The 16,989-nt window shown below is 43.4% G+C and overlaps 1 protein-coding gene across 3 annotated transcripts in view; it reads right to left on the bottom strand.

The window, feature by feature from the left end:
- The window catches only part of TRIP4 (thyroid hormone receptor interactor 4), a 74,666-nt gene that overhangs the window by 20,352 nt on the left and 37,325 nt on the right, over positions 1 to 16,989 (bottom strand). For 2 of the 3 annotated variants that reach the window (XM_055278166.2, XM_055278167.2), the window contains exons 10-11: positions 14,197 to 14,321; positions 12,412 to 12,503 (exon numbers count right to left, since the gene is read on the bottom strand). In XM_055278166.2, the coding sequence (XP_055134141.2) occupies positions 12,412 to 12,503; positions 14,197 to 14,321 (217 nt within the window). Of the gene's footprint in view, positions 1 to 6,215; positions 6,380 to 12,411; positions 12,504 to 14,196; positions 14,322 to 16,989 lie in introns of all 3 variants that reach the window. The other variant, XR_008657683.2, reaches the window with a different exon arrangement.

Here is a 16,989-nt window from a genome sequence, read left to right on the forward strand (position 1 = left end):
AAAAAAAAAAAAAAGAAAAGAAGGAAATTAATCCTGTTAGGTAGGAAATGGGCTGGGGTCAGGGAAGACTTTAGAGAGTAACATCTGAGATTTTTTTTTTTGTTGATGGAGTCTTGCTCTGTCGCCCAGGCTAGAGTGCAGTAGCGCGATCTCAGCTCACTGCAACCTCCGCCTCCTTGGTTCAAGCGATTCTCTGCCTCAGCCTCCTGAGTAGCTGGGATTACAGGCGTCCGCCACCATGCCCAGCTAATTTTTATATTCTTTTTTTTTTCGTTTTTTTGTTGTTTTTTTTGTTTTGAGGCGGCGTCTCAATCTGTCACCCAGGATGGAGTGCAGTGGCGCCATCTTGGCTCACTGCAAGCTCCGCCTCCCGGGTTCACACCATTCTCCGGCTTCAGCCTCCCAAGTAGCTGGGACAACAGGCACCTGCCACCACACCCAGCTAATCTTTTGTATTTTTAGTAGAGATGGGGTTTCACCATGTTAGCCAGGATGGTCTCGATCTCCTGACTTCATGATCCACCCGCCTCGGCCTCCCAAAGTGCTAGGATTACAGGCGTGAGCCACCGCGCCCAGCCCAATTTTTATATTCTTAGTAGAGACAGGGTTTCACCATACTGCCCAGGCTGGTCTTGAACTCTTGACCTCGTGATCTGCCCGCCTCAGCCTCCCAAAGTGCTGGGATTACAGGTGTGAGCCAACGTGCCTGGCTGATTTTTTTTTCTTTTGAGACGGAGTCTCGTTCTGTCGCCCAGGCTGGAGTGCAATAGCACGATCTCAGCTCACTGCAACCTCTGCCTCCTGGATTCAAGGGATTCTCCTGCCTCAGCCTCCTGAGTAGCTGGGAACACAGGTACATGTCACCACACCTGGCTAATTTTTGTATTTTTAGTAGAGACAGGGTTTCATCATGTTGGTCAGGCTGGTCTCGAACTCCTGATCTCAGGTGATCCACATGCCTCGGCCTCCCAAAATGCTGGGATTACAGGCGTGAGCCACCCCGCCCAGCCTGAGATGTTTTAAAGGATGAGCAGGAGCTGTCCTAGTGGACAAGGGCATGATGACATGATGTAGAATGGTTTATTGAAGAAAATATAAATTTCACTTTCTTCAGGTTTTTTTTTTTTTTTTTTCAATCTACCATTATGGTATCCCAGGAAGCACTGCTTCTGCAGGACTTGTCTTTTTTTTAGAAGCTTCCTTTACACTCCCCCTCCCATCCCACTTCCAGCCACGCAAAGTTAACAGCTGGGTCCCTTCCTTAGTGTATTCCACTATTCATGTGATAATTATTATGTTGGGTTTTCTTGTCTCAGTTTCATCTAGTATACTTAAAGTTCTAGAGGGGATGGAATAATGTTGTTAAAACTCCGGATCCTTAGTATTTAACACAGTGCCTGGCACATGACAGACAGTTAATAAATACTTAATGAATGTATGAGTATATAATATTCTAAGCAATAATAAATATTTTTTTTTTTGACAGTCTCGCTCTGTCGCCCAGGCTGGAATGCAGTGGCGCGATCTCGGCTCACTGCAACCTCCGCCACCCAGGTTCCAGCGATTCTCCTGCCTCAGCCTTCCGAGTAGCTGGGATTACAGGCACGTGCCACCATGCCCGGCAGATTTTTTTGTATTTTTTAGCAGAGATGGGGTTTCATCACATTGACCAGGCTGGTCTTGAACTCCTGACCTTGTGATCTGCCCGCCGTGGCCTCCCAAAGTCCTGGGATTACAGGCGTGAGCCACTGCACCTGGCATCTTTTTTTTTTTTTTTTTTTTTTTGAGATGGGGTCTCTGTCACTCAGGCTGGAGTGCAGTGGTGCAATCTGCTCACTGCAACCTTTGCCTCCCTGGCTCAAGGGATCCTCCCACCTCAGCCTCCTTAGTAGTTGAGTTTATAGGTGCACGCCACCATGCCCAGCTAATTTTTGTATTTTTTTGTAGAGACGGGGTTTCACCAGGTTGCCCAGGCTGGTCTCGAACTCCTGGGCTCAAGTGACCTGCCCACCTGAGCCTCCCAAAGTGCTCGGATTACAGGCGTGAGCCACCATGCCTGGCCAATAATATCTTAAATTAGAAGGTAAGTTGCCACTTGGTTTACCTAGTAGACTAGATGACAAACCAAGGAGTCTTGAACAGATTCCAAGTAGACAGTGAGACTACAGCATATTCTTTCTAGATCAAATAGACCACTTTCTCTAAGCCTTGGTTTACTTAAAGGTAAAATGAAGGCTACATATCAAGTCATTGATTCTACCTACATAAAGCCTCTTGCATCATTGTTCCTGTCCTGCCTCATTTCACTGGCATTATCCTAGAACATATTTTTCAAATATCTCTATCCTGGACTACACCTAACTGTCTTCTCACTAGTCTTCCTATCTTCACAATATCTCCACTCCATCTTCCACATTTCTGCCAAATTAGTTTTCCCTCAAGCAAGCCTCAGATCATGTTAATGCCTCAAAAAAACTTCAAAACACTCTTTCCCATCCCACAACTGACATGTCTATCATTTGATAGATTTGAATGCCTATCATTCAAAACTATCTATCATCTGACCAAACCTATCTTTTCATTTTTTTTTTTTTTTCTTGAGATGGAGTTTCGCTCTTGTTGCCCAGGCTGGAGTGCAATGGCACAATCTCGACTCACTGCAACCTCTGCCTCCTGGGTTGAAGTGACTCTCCTGCCTCAGCCTCTGGGGTAGCTGGGATTACAGGCATGCACCACCACGCCTGGCTAATTTTATATTTTTAGTAGAGATGGGGTTTTTCCATGTTGGTCTGGCTGGTCTCGAACTCCCGACCTCAGGTGATCTGCCTGCCTCGGCCTTCCAAAGTGCTGGGATTACAGGTGTGAGCCACTGTGCCCAGCCCCTTTTAATTTTTTTTTTTTTATTGGGCAGTCCCAGAAGCAGATTAGGTTCAGAGGGACTCCCCATTTCATTTTTTGTTTGCTGCTTGTTCCTCTATACCAGGGGTATTCAATCTTTTGGCTTCTCTGGGCCACACTGGAAGAATTGTCCCGGGCCACATATAAAATACACTAACGATAGCTGATGAGCTTAAAAAAAAAAAAAAATCACACACAAAAAATCTCATAATGTTTTAAGAAAGTTTATAAATTTGTGTTTGGTCTCATTCAAAGCCTTCCTGGACCACATGCGTCCCACGGGCCACAGCTTGGACAAGCTTGCTCTATACTCACACTCTTCTTTCAATGAACTGGTTTGCCATTATTCTCCATAGGGGCCAATAACTTTTCACCTCTGTGCCTTTGCTCCCATTACTCCTCATCCTTGTAATATGCTTTTCTACCATCTCAGTAGAAACACTTGAACAGCAAAACCATAACTCTACCATTAACTGACATTACGTAAGTTATTTTTTATTTATTTATTTTTTTGAGATGGAGTCTCGCACTGTTGCCCGGGCTGGAGTGCAATGGTGCGATCTCAGCTGACTGCAACCTCTGCCTCCTGGGTTCATGCCATTCTCCTGCCTCAGCCTGCCAAGTGGCTGGGATTACAGGTGCACATCACCACACCTGGCTAATTTTTTTAATATTTTTAGTAGAGATGAGGTTTCATTATGTTGACCAGGCTAGTCTCGAACTCCTCACCTTGGACATTACACAAGTTATTTGAACTCTCTTGACACTTTAGGGATGATATTTCATCCCTAAAGGAGGGGAAATGACACCCTGCTTGGAATTATTGTAAGGATTAGAAAATAGCATGATGAATGTGGCACATAGTAACTGATCAAAAGTGATAGATTTCATTACTATCCTTCAAAGCTAATTCAAAACCATCTTTTTAAACAAAGTCTTTTGGGATCTTTCCCAGCTAGAAGCAACCTTTCCCTCCTTTATATTTCTCAGAGACAGTCTTTACTTCTTTTAAGACAGTTAGCTTCACATTTCATATTTGGTTTATATACATATCTACCTAGAAGTCTTTCAAACATCTGAGGACAGAATCCACAGCTGATTCATCCTTTTGTTTCTCTTAGGGTTTAGAATAGTGTCTGATTTATAATAGGCTCTCAAGTGTTTATTTATTTAATTTATTTATTTTTGAGATGGAGTCTTGCTCTGTCGCCCAGGCTGGAGTACAGTGGCGTGATCTTGGCTCACTACAACCTCCACCTCCTGGGTTCAAGCGATTCTCCTGCCTCAGCCTCCCGAGTAGCTGGGATTACAGGCACCCACCACCATGCCCAGCTAATTTTTTTTTGTATTTTTAGTAGAGATGGGGTTTCATCTTGTTAGCCAGGATAGTCTTGATCTCCTGACCTTGTGATCCGCCCATCTTGGCCTCCCGAACTGCTGAGATTAAAGGCGTGAGTCACCACGCCCGGGCGTATTTATTTATTTATTTTTCAGACAGAGTCTTGCTGTGTCACCCAGGCTGGAGTGCAGTGGCGCAATCTCGGCTCACTGCAACCTCCGCCTCCCAGGATCAAGTGACTCTCCTGCCTCGGTGACCCAAGTAGCTGGGATTACAGGCGTGCGCCATCATGCCCAGCTAATTTTTCTATTTTTAGTAGAGATGGGGTTTCACCAAGCTGGTCAAGCTGGTCTCAAGAGCCTGACCTTGAGTGATCCGCCTGCATCGGTCTCCCAAAGTGGTGGGATTACAGGCGTAAGCCACTGCGCCTGGCTCAAGTATTTATTAATGAATAAATATATATGAAAATCTTAAGAATTTCATGTTTATTTTCAGATGAAAACCAAAACACTAAATACATGGAAAAGTGGTAATATTCCACATCTCTCTTCAGGATAAGTACAACAGAAAACACAATGCTCAGCCAGGCACGGTGGCTCATGCCTGTAATCCCAACACTTTGGGAGGCCGAGGCAGGCAGATCACGAGGTCAACAGTTCGAGACCAGCCTGGCCAACATGGTGAAACCCCGTCTCTACTAAAAATACAAAAATTAGCCAGGCGTGGTGGTGCGTGCCTGCAATCCCAGCTACTCAGGAGGCTGAGGCAGGAGAATCACTTGAACCTGGGAGGCAGAGGTTGTAGTGAGCCAAGATCACTCCACTGCACTCCACCCTGGACGACAGAGTGAGACTCCATCTCAAAAAAAAAAAAAAAGAAAAAAGAAAACACAATGCTCTTTGGATAAAATATATATATATATATATATATATATATATACACACGTGGTTGTTTCCGAAACCATTTAAGTGGGTACTTAATACCCAGACTAGGCCGGGCGCGGTGGCTCACGCTTGTAATCCCAGCACTTTGGGAGGCCGAGGCGGGCGGATCACGAGGTCAGGAGATCGAGACCACGGTGAAACCCCGTCTCTACTAAAAATACAAAAAATTAGCCGGGCGTGGTGGCGGGCGCCTGTAGTCCCAGCTACTCGGAGAGGCTGAGGCAGGAGAATGGCGTGAACCCGGGAGGCGGAGCTTGCAGTGAGCCGAGATTGCGCCACTGCACTCCAGCCTGGGCGACAGAGCGAGACTCCGTCTCAAAAAAAAAAAAAAAAAAAAAAAATACCCAGGCTGCAAATAACTCTAAAGACAGTCTGTTTTGATCTAGAAACTCTAGTCAATGTTCCAGTTTCTTTTTTTTTTTAATTTGAGATGGAGTCTCATGCCGTTGCCCAGGCTGGAGTGCAGTGGTGCAATCTCTGCTCACTGCAACCTCTGCCTCCCGGGTTCAAGCGATTCTCCTGCCTCAGCCTCCCAAGTAGCTGGGATTACAGGCACCCACCACCATGCCCAGCTAATTTTTTTTTGTATTTTTAGTAGAGACAAGGTTTCACCATGTTGGCCAGGCTGGTCTTGAACTCCTGACCTCATGATCCACCAGCCTCGGCCTCCCAAAGTGCTGGGATTACAGGCATGAGCCACCGTGCCCAGCCTGTCAATGTTCCAGTCTTCAAGAGAATTCCAAAACTACATTCCCTATATCTCACTCAAGTGAGCTGTGATTTTAATGAATTGTCCAGGGTTAAGCTAGTTGTTAGTAACATAACAATTTTTCTTCTTGTTGAGTCTCAGATAACAGCTCTCATCGTGAGGGCTGCTATCGGAATATTTTCAGGTCTATATATTGGCAGATTTTCTCAGTACAACAGACAGGACATTTTCACATATTTTAAAAGAGAATTTGTGGACTGCATTTTGAATTCCAGTGCCTAGTTTGAATACTGACTATTAAATCCTTCATTTTCTAATTTCTCACCTCTCAGACTCACAGACAATTCATTGGTGATAGAAGCTGATGATTTCCACAAATGAAGTGATACTTGGAATCTTCCTGAAGATCTATGTTGCTTGGATACTCTTTTTAATTTTTAAAAATTGCTTTTCTTCTAGCAAATTCTCCTAGATCCTGAAGATACTTTTCTAGAAAAAAGAACAAGTAATATTCTCTTCCCTATTGGAAGACTACAAGTCTACTGCTGTCAATTATTGGAAACAGGCACCCAGCAGTATAACTGCTTCAGCATAATTCCTTGAAGATAGGGTCTTGGCTGTTATAAAAGCCATAAGATCAAATAGACTGAAGGGTCAGTAAGCTGGCAGGAAAGGAATGGATTCAGTTCAGAAGAAACAGAATAATCAATGACCTTGGTGATTTCAGACAAATCAGATTTTCTATTGAAGGCAGGGATATAAATAGCACAAACAACACAGACACGTAGAAACAAAAGCCACCAACTCAACTTTTTGTTTGAAAACTTGTTAGGTCTAGAGAACTGTTCAAACCACAGCTGCTAATGGTTATGGATTTGGCAATCAAAATGTCTTTGTTAAAAAAAAAAAGTTTTAACTGCCTTACTATTGAGGTTACAAACCACAGCCTTGATGCATTGTTGCAGTCAACATCCTCCCTGCTGTTTTTGAGAGCTTACATCTGCTGCTGGCAGATAAAATGCTGGCAAAAGGCATGGGCTCCTTCCAGGGGAATCACAGGAGAAGCTTTAACGAGATGGCTCTCATCTACCTTTTTACCCTGAGTTGAACCCATAGCCTTTTCTATATCACTTCTACCTTCCCTAGGCTGATCCTCTGCCATTACTCAGGAGGGTTGAGGGTCTAGAAGAATTTTTTCTGGCACAAATTAGTCATGCTGGCCATACTAATCTTAGAAGATAAAAGGAAGACTACTAGTTCATGGCTCAGGAGAAAGCACATATTTTTTAAAGCCATTTAACAGGGTAGTGCACTTGATTTTAAAACAACCACTAACAAAACCTTTTCGACTTTCTTTTTTTAAGAGGACTAAATGATCACACTATGCCAAAAATAGTGAGGGTTTAGTGTATTTTAACTTGTCAAAGAAAGGCCAAGAATGTGAGGTCAGAAGTAAATTACTGAATTTTGGGGGGAAAAGAAAAAGGAACAGCATATAAAGGCAAAATGTGGTCCAAGTCACACAGGAAGTTAGTTTCAGTTGAAATAAAAATTACTAGATCCACATTAGTTTTCAAAGAAAATGCAATTCAACCAGGTGATAAATGAATATGGAGATACTGAAGGAAGACACAGGTCACAGGTTAGGAAACTACTTCCTAGATGGTTCTCTCTCAGTGAGTTGACCTATGAGAATAAAGAAAAATCAAGCATACTTAGACTAACACTTCCTAAACTGTAAATACCGTGATACCAGTTCTGTAGTATGTAAATAGGTAGTGCATGTGCGAGTGGGGGATTAATTTATGCTCGAAGTTTTGAGAACACTGCATGTTATATCCACCTCATAGAGAGTCATAATCCACACTAGCATATTAAGGGCTCTGAGATGTTCTACAGTAAACAGATATGTTTAATCCAAAGATATTTCCCAAATTTGTGTTTCAGAGAACACCTATGCCATGGGATAGTTTGGTAAATGCTAGTCAAGAGCAATTATTCCTAAACTCTCAACTCATTCATTCAGAAACAAGAATGAGGCTGGTATAACAGATTAGACAACTACATTTCTTTTTCTATTTTTATTTTTTATTTTTGAGACAGAATTTTGCTCTTGTCACTCAGGCTGGAGTGCAGTGGCACAATCTCGGCTCACTGCAACCTCTGCCTCCTAGGTTCAAGCAATTCTCCTGCCTCAGCCTCCCCAGAAGCTGGGATTAAAGGCTCCTGCCACCATGGCTGGCTAATTTTTGTAGTTTTTTTAGTAGAGACGGGGTTTCACCATGTTGGCCAGGCTGGTCTCGAACTCCTGACCTCAAGTGATCCACCTGCCTCGGCCTCCCAAAGTGCTGGGATTACAGGCGTGAGCCACTGCACCTGGCCTGACAACTACATTTCTTACATCTCAGAACTCTAGCTCAAACAGAGACAGGTAAATTACAAAGGGTGGTATTTTTTTTTTTTTTTTTTTTTTTTTGAGACTGAGTCTTGCTCAGTCGTCATGGGGTGCAGTGGCTCGATCTCCGCTCACTGCAAGCTCTGCCTCCTGGGTTCACGCCATTCTCCTGCCTCAGCCTCCTGAGTAGCTGGGACTACAGGCACCCGCCACCACGCCCAGCTAATTTTTTTGTATTTTTTTTAGTAGAGATGGGGTTTCACCGTGTTAGCCAGGATGGTCTCGATCTCCTGACCTCATGATCCGCCCTCCTCGGCCTCCCAAAGTGCTGGGATTACAGGCGTGAGCCACCGCCCGGCCCAAAGGGTGGTCTTGATATTTTCTAAAAGGCAGCCAAATACCAAAGCTGCAACTTTTTTTTTTTTTTTTTTTTTTTGAGAAACAGTCTCACTCTGTCACCCAGGGTGGAGTGCAGTGGTGCAATTTCAGCTCACTGCAGCCTCCACCTCCCAAGTTCAAGAGATTCTCATGCCTCAGTCTCTCTAGTAGCTGGGATTACAGGTATGCGCCACCACACCCAGCTAATTTTTGTTTCTTTAGTAGAGACGGGGTTTTGCCATGTTGCCAGGTTGGTCTCGAACTTCTAGCCTCAAGTGACCCACCTGCCTCAGCCTCTCAAAGTGCTAGGATTATAGGCGTGAGCCACCACACCCAACCCAAAAGCTACAACTTTTAAAACTGATAAAACTCTTTACTCAATAAATAAGATAAAAATAGGGCTAACATCAATTCTAAATAAATTCATATGCTACCCTTAAACACAGAAAAGAAATGGTGGAGGCTGGGCACAGTGGCTCACACCTGTAATCCCAGCACTTTGGGAGGTCAATGCGGGTGGATCACCTGAGGTCAGGAGTTCGAGACCAGCCTGACCAACATGGTGAAACCCTGCCTCTACTAAAAATACAAAAAAAAAAAAATAATGGCCAGGTGTGGTGGTATGCGCCTGTAATCCAGCTACTCAGGAGGGTGAGGCAAGAGAATCGCTTGATCCTGAGAGGCAGAGGTTGCAGTGAGCCAAGATCGCACCACTGCACTCCAGCCTGGGCAACAGAGTGAGACTCTGTCTCAAAAAAAAAAGAAAAAAGAAACAGTGGAAAAAAGTTACAGAAAAGCCAACCATAGGGAAAATGGGTATGGGATTCTCATGTCTGATGAAGCCTAGTGGCTTCTGGCTTCTGTTATATTTTAATGTTATATATCAGAGACATTCATAAAGAGAGTTGCCAGCACCTCTAGCTGGAAACATATGGGAGGATTCCTGCACTTCTACATGCTGTTCGAAGCAACCTCAGGAAATGAGATACAATATAAGTTCAAGGAGAAGTATCGTGAAAAAGAGGTATCCTTCGGAAATCAACAAGACTTGTTTTAATTAGATTTCTAATTCCTATAACCTTCATAGTATTCCATAGATCAGGATTATAGTTTCCTACCCTTCTCTACACAAATTTGTGGCACAAAGAAGATTGGCTATCTAGAGATTGAAATCATTTGACCTTGTATCAGGTGGTGGTTTGCTTGATCAATAGATGAGAAAATAAAGCAAGGCCTCTTGCCAAAAACCATAATCCACACTGCCAGATGCTCCTGGGTTCTCTTTTAGAATGCAAATACATATCCCAGGAAGAAAACATAATGCAGTATGTTATACTAAGCTGTTAACGACTGTGAATCTCCAAAACTGTAAAGCCTACACCAGTGTAAGGTATTTTTATAATATTACTTCTAGACTGGGGAAAAAAAAAGGGAGCGGGGAGGAAGAAAGTAGACATTGAAAAAAATGGGCAAAAGGCTCAGAGGGATAGTGCAGGCACAAGAGTGCGGGGGACAGCCTCCATGTGTCTATGGTTTTGCCTAGGTCTGGATCAGATACTAAGGGAAGAACAAAACGCTAGAACTCAAAATTCACACCAAAATGCATGCATTGTACTCACACACATAATCAGAGGAGGCAGAGGAGGTAACTCACAAGGAAATGAAAGACATAAATCTAGAGGGATAATAAGTGTTAGTTAAAATCAGTCAGTAGGCTGGCCACAGTGGCTCACACCTATAATCAAAGCACTTTGGGAAGCTGAGGCGGGTGGATCACTTGAGGCCAGGAGTTCAAGACCAGCTTGGCCAACATGGTGAAACCTTGTCTCCACTAAAAATACAAAAATTAGTTGGGCATGGTGGTATGTGCCTGTAGTCCCAGCTACTGGGAGGCTGAGGTGGGAGGATCACTTAAGCCCAGGAGGCAGAGGTTGCAGTGAGCCAAGATTGGCACTCCAGCCTGGACGACAGTGAGACCCAGCTTCCAAAAAAAAAAAATAAAGAGTAAAGAATACACAGGGTAAAATGGCTGGGAACAGTAAAGGAAAACAGTAGACAGTAATAACAGTAATGAAAGGTAAGTAAGTCTGAAAAAGAGAATTTGCTGAGAAAAATGAAACTGAAGCTCTTTTTCTTCAGCACACTGGTGGAAGCCCTATTATCTAAAGCAACTGTTCAAAGAACAGGAAAACCATACTGATAGGTAAGACTGTTTGTGCTCAAGGATGGACTTTTCCTGTTTTGGATTTCTGCTAGTTCTGTGTCTAAACATAAAGGTCCTACATTTCAGGAATTTTCTAATTAAGTTAAAGTCTTTCGGCTCCCTCTGCTGTTCAAAAATGTACTTTAGTTACATCAGTTTAATGTTTTTTTTTGGGGGGGGGGGACGGACAGAGTCTTGCTCTGTTGCCCAGGCCAGAGTGCCGTGGCATGATCTCAGCTCACTGCAACCTCCGCCTTCTGGGTTCAGGAGATTCTCCTGCCTCAGCCTCCCGAATAGTTGGGACTACAAGTGCGTGCCATCACACCCAGCAATTTTTTTTGTATTTTTAGTAGAGATGGGGTTTGACTGTGTTAGCCAGGATAGTCTTGATCTCCTGACCTCATGATCTGCCCGCCTTGGCCTCCCAAGGTGCTGGGATTACAGGTGTGAGCCACCATGCCCATCTTTTTTTTTTTTTTTTTTTTTGAGACAGAGTCTCACTCTGTTGCCCAGGCTGGAGTGCAGTGGCACGATCTCAGCTCACTACAACCTCCGCCTCCTGGGTTCAAGCAATTCTCCTGCCTCAGCCTCCTGAGTAGCTGGGATTACAGGCATGCGCCACCACACCAGGCTAATTTTTGTATTTTTAGTAGAAGCGGGGTTTCACCATGTTGGCCAGGTTGGTCTCAAACTCCTGACCTAAAGTGATCCACCCGCCTCGGCTTCCCAAAGTGCTGGGACTGCAGGTGTGAGCCACTGCGCCTGACCTGTCAGTTCAATCTTTAGTGATAAAAATAAAAATATATAAATGCATACATATGTACATTCATACATAAATACACATACCTCCTCCCAAATACGGCATAGTCCTGGCAATCAGGGTCAAATACATTTGCCTATCATGAGTTCAATAGCCTGGAAAAGCTCCAGAATTAGCAATAACAGATCCTAGTATTCCCATCCCTCAATCAAAATAATTCAAGGGATAATCAAGGGTTTCTTCAAAAGAAGCAAGGTTTTGGTAAGGCATGAAGACCCTATATACTTGTTAGCTGGATTGCGACAATAGCTTTTTTTTTTCCCCCAGAAGGAATCTCACTCGGTTGCCCAGGCTGGAGTGCAGTGGCAGGACCTCGGCTCACTGCAACCTCCATCTCCCGGGTTCAAGCTATTCTCCTGCCTCAGCCTTTGGAGTAGCTGGGACTACAGGTACATGCCACCACGCCCGGCTAATTTTTTGTAGAGACGGGGTTTCACTGTGTTAGCCAGGATGGTCTTGATCTCCTGACCTTGTGATCCGCCTGCCTCGGCCTCCCAGTGTTGGGATTACAGGCCTGAGCCACCGGCACCCGGCCTGGAAATAGCTTTTTATACAGATATTTATATGCACCAGGCTGGGTGTGGTGGCTCACGCCTATAATCCCAGCACTTTTAAGAGGCCAAGGCGGGAGGATCACTTGAGGCCAGGAGTTCAAGACCAGCCTAGCCAACATGGTGAAACCCTGTCTCTATTTAAAAAAAAAAAAAAAAGTATTCTTTACTCACCTGCTCCTTAAATTGCTTCTGGGACAAGCAGTCAATTAGGTCCACACAGCCCAGAAGACAACCTGACGGATAGTCATTAGGAAATTCCACATCTGAATCAGGAATAACAAAAATATTGAATAAATTTCTTCCTTTGTGATCTTGGAACTCAGGAATCTGTTTTCAATTCTGAACAAACATTAATAACTTTTTCCATTATCTATTTGTAGACATAAGGAAAACAGTGAGATTTACTTGGCACAACTGTTTGCATTTTAGCAAAAAAATCTAGTGAGTGGCTCACTTAGTCCACTATCCACATGTTAAGCTAGAAAATTTTTCCTTTGCCTTCATGCCATCAAAGTTCAAGAACCCCACAAATTCATCCTAATACAAATCAATTCTACTATACGCCATTGGATCAGATTGGAGTTTGGCAGTGATGAGTTTTGGAAGCAAAGTAAGGCAGTTACAGGTGACAAGAAAAAAAAAAACATCAAAATGTGATTAAAACCGTAAGAATGAATGTCTTTAAAACAAGCCAGTCATATCAATCGAAATAGAAGTGTGCTTTTAGGCCAGGCGCAGTGGCTGACACCTGTAACCCCAGCACTTTGGGAGGCCAAGGCAGGCAGATCACTTGAGGTCAGGAGTTCAAGACCAGCCTGGCCGACATGGTGAAACCTTGTCTCTACTAAAAATACAAAAAATTAGCTGGGTGTGGTGGCATGCGCCTGTGGTCCCAGCTACTCGGAAGGCTGAGGCAGGAGAATCACTTGAACGTGGAAGGCGGAGGTTGCAGTGAGAAGAGATGGCGCCACTGCACTCCAGTCTGGTTACAGAACGAGACTTTGTCTCAAAAAAAATAAAAATAAAAAAGAAAAGTGCTTTTAAGGAAGCATGAACTTTTTATTCCTAGTGATTCTTTAAGCCTTCTTTTTTTTTTTTTGAGACGGAGTCTCACTCTGTCACCCAGCCTGGAGTGCAGTGGTGCGATCTCGGCTCACTGCAAGCTCCGCCTCCCAGGTTCACGCCATTCTCCTGCCTCAGCCTCCCAAGTAGCTGGGACTACAGGCGCCTGCCACCACGCCCGGCTAATTTTTTTTTGTATTTTTAGTAGAGATGGGGTTTCACCATGTTAGCCAGGATGGTCTCGATCTCCTGACCTCATGATCCACCCGCCTCGGCCTCCCAAAGTGCTGGGATTACAGGCATGAGCCACCGCGCCCGGCCAGCCTTGTTTCTTAAAAACCTTTAAAGATGGTTGTGTAGTTGTCCTTTTATTCTACCCTCAAAACAACTGTATGAGCTGGATAAGACGAAGGAAAAACAGGATGCCCAAAGGTCAGAAGTCTTTTTAAGGATCCAAAGTTAGCATTCTTGGGGTAATTCCCAAAATATGTTGCTTAAGTCAATCAACTTTGATTTGTCCAAATACAATAGCAGGCGTCTATTTAGGCCACTCTCAATGAGAACTCCTATTTGTGGTTGTTCTTCCCAATGTAAGGATCTCAGAGTTTACACTAGTAATTTTACCCTTAGAGTAAAGAAGATGATTTTCTCAGATAAAAAAAATTAAGACTAGTTGATTTCTTGTGTTGGAAATTGATATTTTTATTTGCACTGTTTTGACAGATTAATGCTTTGAACGCTGTCAATGATTTACCACTAAACAAACAAACATATACAAAGATTAAAAGTCTCTTTTAACAAAGAAAAAACCAAAGAAAGAGGGAAGTGGAAGAAGATGAACGTCAATGACTTCTCTCACAAAGTAAAATTGCAAAGAGAATATACGGCTGTTACCTTTCCCACGAAGAAGACGATATGTAGCCTGGAGTTCTGAGACTTCTTGAGGGGAGGGTTTTTTAGCTGTGGCTGCTATCCAAAGTCGTCCTCTGTGGGGTGTGTACCAGGATCTGCCCTCCACCCTTAAACAAATAACAAATTTAGTGGGAAGGATCTAAATTCTAGTTTCCTGGAATATCCCATAATATATAACAAATCCTATAGCAAATTATCCAGTTGAACCAAGAGGTCTATAGATGATGCCTTCCCAAGAGCAGTATCTTTTGTCAAAAACACTTTTCTCTCACAATACCTTTCACTTGAGGATGAACTCTGTCCACTAATTTCTCCTCCATCAGAATAGTGACAAGTCATCTCTCTCAACTCTTGACTGCTTTTCACCTGATCCCTACAACTCAGATTTGGAGCCCTGACCAGTCTTGGTGCTTCTACAATACAAATCCTATATTTTCAAGGCATATAAGTCATATTAGAGATGTGGAAATCCTTGCCCTTGAGTCAAAGGCTAACCTTTCCTTAGAAGATTAGTTGATTTGTTCTCCAACCTGACAGAAAAATCCTCATCTACACATAACTCCCAAGAATGTTACTTTTTATTATTTAAAATAATTTAAGTAAATAAAAACGCTTATCTTTACTCTTCCATTAGAACCACACCCATTTGCTTTTTTTTTTTTTTTTTTTGAGACGGAGTCTTGCTGTGTCGCCAGACTGGAGAGCAGTGGCGCAACCTCGGCTCACTGCAACCTCTGCCTCCTGGGTTCAAGTGATTCTCTGGCCTCAGCCTCCCAAGTATCTGGGACTACGGGCACATGCCACCACACCCAGCTAATTTTTGTATTTTTAGTAGAGATGGGGTTTCACCATGTTAGGATGGTCTCAATCTCTTGACCTTGTGATCTGCCTGCCTTGGCCTCCCAAAGTGCTGGGATTACAGGCGTGAGCCACCGTGCCCGGCCCCATTTGCATTTTTAAATTGTATTTGGGGTTTTCTTTGTGGATTATTAAACAACTTGTGGACTAGTTTGAAAAAACCTGTAAAGAGAATAACAGAATGTATTCGGGAGAATTTAATTGCTACTTTCCAAGGGTTACAAAAAGATGTTTCTCTTTCCTCTCCCACCAAATTAAATAAAGTACCTTGATAATATATCCCTCTTATCCCATTCTTATAATGGAAAATGGGGTCATGAATTTTTCATATCCTTGGTTTCCCAACACAGATAAATTGGAAGAGTGCCAGGCACACAGTAGGCACACGATATGGGGAATGAACCAATGTATATCTTCCCTCTAGGCCAAATAACCTCAAGAATTACTGGGAAAATGGTCCCACAAATGTGGCAAAACTACCTACTTTATTTCTGTGGGATTAAAATAAAGTGACTGCACTAGATGCTGCTCATTCTGTTCACTTCTGTGAGAAAATTTGAGTAAGAGATCCAAATAGGATGAGAGAAATGTAAACACTCTGATTCCCTTAGCAGAAGGCAAATTGTTTAGTTTTCTACTTTGGAAAAGCAAGACACTTAAATTGCAGAAAATTCAATGAGAAGAACAGACATCTAAGTGTTTGATCATCCTGGAGCAGAAGTGGATTCCCATGCACTTGTTCTAATGGCGTTTACAGACATGAACTATGAAACAATTAGGAGCCAAAGCAAGGAAACCTGACCTCCAAGAGGGGAGAAGAGGTGTAGTGCACCTTAATACAGTAGAGAAATGGCAGCTAATAGTGAAACTACCAAAGTAGAAATGATTATGCCTAAATGCTGATAATCATTTGCTTTTAAGTAAAGTAAGAGAAATGTCTGAAGCCTGAACAGTAGAGGGGAAAGAGCACTCTGAAAACCAGAACTCTAGTTCCATCTCTGTCATTACCTAGCTTCATATTTCAGGGGAATCCATTTTACCTTTGCCTGCTTCAGTATCCTCATTTGTCAAAGACCATAATAATACTGGCCTAATCTACAGTCACATCTTGCTTAACAATGGGGATATGTCTTGAGAAATGTGTCTTTAGGCAATTTCATTGGCTGAACTTACACAAACCTAGATAGTGTAACCTACTACACACCTAGGCTATGGTATAGCCTCTAGCTCTTTTTTTTTCTTTTTGAGACCGAGTCTCACTCTATCACCCAGACAATCTCGGCTCACTGCAGCCTCTGCCTCCTGGGTTCAAGCAATTATCCTGCCTCAGCCTCCCGAGTAGCTAGAATTACAGGCATGCGCCACCACGCTCCACTAATTTTTGTTATTTTTAGTAGAGATGGGGCTAGGATGGTCTTGAACTCCTGAACTCAGGTGATCTACCCACCTTGGCCTCCCAAAGTGCTGGGATTATAGGCGTGAGCCACCGTGCCCGGCAGCCTCTTGTTCTTAAGTTACAAACTTGTACAGCATGTTACTGTACAGAATACTGTAGGCAACTGGAGCACAGTGGTAACTATTTGCATGTGTAAATACATCTAGACATAGAAAAAGTACAGTAAAGGCTGAGCATGGTGGCTCACGCCTGTAATCCCAGCACTTTGGGAAGTGGAGGCGGGTGGATCACTTGAGGTCAGGAGTTTGAGACCAGCCTGGCCAACAGGGCAAAACCCCATCTCTTCTAAAAATACAAAAATTAGCCGGGCATGATGGTGCATGTCGGTAATCCCAGCTACTCGAGAGGCTGAGGCAGGAGAATGCTTGAACCTGGAAGGTGGAGGTTGCAGCAAGCTGAGATCATGCCACTGCACTCCAGCCTGGGCAACAGAGCGAGATCCTGTCTAAAAAAAAAATAAA

The sequence above is a fragment of the Symphalangus syndactylus genome, chromosome 5 (genome assembly GCF_028878055.3).
Source record: "Symphalangus syndactylus isolate Jambi chromosome 5, NHGRI_mSymSyn1-v2.1_pri, whole genome shotgun sequence".
Lineage (NCBI taxonomy): Eukaryota > Metazoa > Chordata > Mammalia > Primates > Hylobatidae > Symphalangus > Symphalangus syndactylus.